We start from the raw sequence: 4,454 nt of genomic DNA, 5'->3' as shown, positions 1-4,454 counted from the left end.
TGTATCCTCTCCATGAGGGTGTTTACTTGATAGTAGACATGCAACATTTCCCATCCAACCTTTTCAATTCCATGCCCATAATCGTCAAGATTTTTTGACAACCCACGTTGTATGTAAACTGATGCAAACTTTTTCTAACATTGATTGCAATCATAGCTAGCCATGACGAGATTGGTTGAAGAATCACTAGTCCTCTCATAAAGTTTTTGAGTGCAACACCCTCAAATTGATTACGGACCTTTTTTACCATTCATTGTAGTTGGCGAGGGAAATCTCTAGTCCAATGACACGATTGGTTGAAGAACCACTAGTCCTCATAAAGTTTTTGAGGGCAACCTTTTCTTTCCATGCCCAGATTCTTTTACAATCCATGTTGTGTGTAAACACCCTCAAATTGATTGTAGACCTTTTCTTTCCATGCGCGCAATCATCATCAGATTCTTTGACAACCCACGTTGTGTGTAAACACCCTCAAATTGATTGTAGACCTTTTCTAACATTCATTGTAGTTGGAGGGGGAAGTCTCCAATGCACGGATTGGTTGAAGAACCACTATTTCTTATAAAGTTTTTGAGGATCCTCATGGTGGATTTGACAATCTTGGTGCAAGCATGCTTAATTTCTTAGTCCACAGTGTTTTCAAGGAGGTTGAATTATGTTGGATTTCGATCAGGCAATAAAAGCACCAGCAGTTTCCAGCGCAGGGTGATTTCTAGCCTGGTTGGCAACCAATTATTACGATGCAATTTCTAGCATGGTTGGCGACCAATTATTATTTTACAGAGCAATAAGCAAATACATGCTAACCAGTTGTTACAAAGTAGAAATCAAATCCTATGTGTTGAGCTGTGGACCACATAAATCATGGGCGATTTTGTCCTCTTCTAATCTATTACTCTTTCTTCTCTCCAAGTCTCAAGATGCAACTTTGGAGCTGGTTTTCAATTCAAGCATTTGGAAGTTAGTTTCTCAATAAAATTCAGTTTATGCCAATTCATGGTTTGATGGTACAAGGCTTTTATTGTTGTCCTGCTTGTGCTATGTGCTGTGGGTTATTAAAAAAAAAGGTCATGGGGAGTGTTTCAAAGCAGTACGAGCAGTTCACATCATCTCCTTTCTTCTCATGTGCGCGAATGAATACACTATTTTAAGAGTGTTTACAGAGAGCAAAACTCCAAGCTCTGTGTGTGCGTGCACTCTAGATCTTCCTCATAATAGAGGGGATTTAACTAGGGTTTAGGGCCCCGTAGTCTTCTCTCTGAAGCCCTAATTGGGCTTTTCTGTGCAGAGGTTGCAATCACTGGGGGGCGGGGCATTTATAAGCCGTCCTCTCTCTGAAACCCTTTTCAGCTGAACCGCAATTGGGCCATACGGCGGCATTGCGGCCCCTCCCTTCGTCTAGAAGCTGTGCTAGCCAGTGCTTGAAACCCTAATCGTACATCGCTGTGCAAACCCCATACCCTAATTGGGCATTTCTTTGCGAAGCTCCCTTCTCTCTGAAACCCTAACTTTGCATGTCTCTGCGAAGTCCCCAGTGTCTCTGCCATGGCCTCAGAAGAAAACCTACCTTATGGCAATTCGCCTAGCGGAGCTTCGCGTGTCATCTGTGAGACCTTAAATTATGAGCAGAAATCCTCGCCTAGCCACAGGAACAACAAAAAATTTCAGCTCAAAACTGCCAACGAAAAGCTAGTGTGGTTCGCCCCCGTCCCTTCACCTTTGCGCAGTCCAGGGCGAGAAAAAACCCTACAAACTGTGAGGAGAAAGGCTCGGCAGGGCTCCATTTTCTCCCATCAACGCAGAGCCAAGGGGGCCATTGAAGCAGAAGAGCCCACTTCGCCCAAGGTTTCTTGCATGGGTCAAGTGAGGGCGAGCAAGAAGAACAAAGAGGCTGTTGCAGAAGATAGCAGGAGGAAAACCCAGCAATCTAAGCCTGGCTCTGCATCCCCTGCCAGGTTTTTCACAAGTCCCGGAAGGCAAGCTAAATGGGGCTCTCTCTTTGGCTCTAGGAAAGAGGGCAGTGCTTCTCCGAGCCCATCTGGCTCTGGTGGAGGTGAGGTTTCTTGCTTTGGCATGCCCTGTGATTCTCCTTCGGGCTCGGATAGAAGATGTGGTGCTTTTTTTGCAAAATCTCTCGTTTTACTTCAAGAATGTGGGGATGTGGCTGAATCGAGCGATGGTGAAGTGCTGCAAATGTATCCACATGCGCCAGATAATCGGCAGGAGAAACGGAACGCATCGGCCACTGCTGTCCATGCTCATCAACGTGACGATGGTCATGCAAACCCAGATGCCCATGGCCAAGACAATCCACATGTTTATGGGGAACCACAAGCTTCACCAGGAGTCAATTACAGAACCTTTCAAAAGAAAGGACCTCATGCTTACGAGAAACCTTATGGTAAGCATGCCCATGAGAAACCCTATGATGGGAAGGACACCATCACTCATGCCAAACCCTATGGTGTCGACAAGCATCCTGCTCATGAAATACCTTCTGAAGAGCTTCATTATGAAAAACCCGGTGGCATGCAGCAGAAGCCCACATATGAAGAGTTACCATCTCTTCATTGTGGTGCTTCTAATAAGCGGAATCTGAAGATTTCATTTGAAGTTGTCCCAGAGACCTGGCTATGGAGAAATGGTGAAAAATCAAGGCCTGATGGTGCCTCACAGTTGATCTGTGTGCCTGAAAGTAGGAGGGGCAGCAGCAGAGAAGAGCTCCAAAAGGCCCCGGAGAAGGAAGCTGTAAGACTCGCTTCGTTGGATGAAGCTTGTTCATCAATAAGTGAAGCAAAAGAATGCTCTAAGCATCAATTTTCATTAGATCAATGCCAAGCTCAAGCTATGCATCCAAAGGCAAGCAATGTGGAGGCAAAGTCCATTGATGTTATACCTGTAGATGATACTACTTGTAAACCTGAGGAGGTTGGTAATGAGGAAGAGAACGCTGTACAGCATATCTGCAAGGATGAATTTGCATGCCCACATCATATCCCAGAATCTCCATGTATACACATGGATGCACTTCATAAGGATAAAAAAGCCTGCAAAAATTTAGACAGTCTTGATGGAGCCCAAGATCACAGCTGGCACGCTCTCAATGTATGCCATTGTGAAGAGCATGGAAGTAAGCTAGACACCATCGATATGGTAAAACAGCAATTCTTGCTGGGGTCCTCTGAATCGAAGAAAGGTCACCCAATAACAAGCAAGTCTGGCTGTGACATGGAGAGACAGAACTTAGGTTTGCCACTTCCTCAGCTAGCTGAAGAGAACCTGCATTTTGTTGATCCACATGAAGATGCACATGGAGTTTGGGGCATATGCAAGGGCAAGAAGAGTGAAGCTTCCCCTGCACAATCATTCAGTGCCCTTATTTTGGTAGGGTACAATCTGAATGACCAGCCCCTTTCCCTCAAGGATGCTAGAGACAAGCTTGCGAATGGTGAAGAGCTTTTGAAGGGGAGGTTTGAAGTGGGTAGACTGTCTTTTCATGGAAGAGGAAGACATCTACAATGGCTGAAAGGTGAGGCTGAGTTCATTCGCTCCCGCTCTGCAACATCCTATCGAACTGTCATCCAGTTGCAGCGATGTAACTCAGAGCCCTGCAGGTCTTCTTGCTAGCCTTGCAAAGGTACACAGAAGATGAAGAGGAATCACAATGGGTTCATAAACCAATGGCTAGTTCTGATTGATCCGCCACATGTATATAACATGAGTTGGTGACAGATTATACCTCATCAGGGCCATTATGCTCATGAGCGTTGGTGAATTGATGCCTTTTTGAAGTTGTTGCAGAATGGCAAGTGTTTATGTTATCTAAAATGTATCATGAAAGGGATGTGCATGTGGGCTTATATAGCATAAATGACAATGGTTTCTTGATATGGTGCCCTTAAGGGATGAGCACTGTTGTAATATATTAGTCACAGCATTTCCTTTCATACACGAGTCCATAAACTGGCAGAGAGGCCCTGTTGTGTGGGAGAACCAGTAAAGTATTTAGCTTAAGTGTGTAACATGGGTCTTGATTCCACTGTGGTGTCATTTAAGAAAATTTTCGTTCATGGAGTTCTTTGATGAATCTTCGTGATTGGTCCATACTTCCTCCTTCAACTCTCTGTACAAGAAGGCATCCTGAACATCCATTTGTTGCACTTCCCATCCATAGTGTGCTGCTAATGCATTGTTGATTTTGATAGTAGTAATATTTGCCACCGATGAGAATGTCTCTGTGGAAGAAGGCATCCTTAACATCCATTTGTTGCACTTCCCAATAGTGTGCCACTAATGCAATGACGATTTTGATTGTGGTAAAGATGGTTTTGATAGTAATAATCTTTACCATTGGTGAGAATGTCTCCTCAAAATCAATTCATAATTTTGTGTATATCATTTTGCACATAGCCTTGCCTTGTATCAATTCAATTTACCATCCAAATTTAGCTTTA

At 44.1% G+C, this 4,454-nt stretch overlaps 1 protein-coding gene across 1 annotated transcript; it reads left to right on the top strand.

Annotated features, from left to right (window-relative positions):
* The first annotated feature begins 779 nt into the window (after window positions 1-779).
* On the top strand, window positions 780-4,087 carry LOC147629898 (uncharacterized). The gene has a single exon (XM_086811409.1). It carries the CDS (start codon window positions 1,546-1,548, stop codon window positions 3,625-3,627), a length of 2,082 nt encoding a protein of 693 aa, XP_086667535.1. The 5' UTR covers window positions 780-1,545; the 3' UTR covers window positions 3,628-4,087.
* The last annotated feature ends 367 nt before the right edge of the window (window positions 4,088-4,454 follow it).

This window comes from Cibotium barometz, chromosome 17, assembly GCF_041138505.1.
Source record: "Cibotium barometz isolate CiBa-2024 chromosome 17, ASM4113850v1, whole genome shotgun sequence".
NCBI classification, from domain to species: domain Eukaryota; kingdom Viridiplantae; phylum Streptophyta; class Polypodiopsida; order Cyatheales; family Cibotiaceae; genus Cibotium; species Cibotium barometz.
This window is presented reverse-complemented; position numbering and strand designations above follow the sequence as displayed.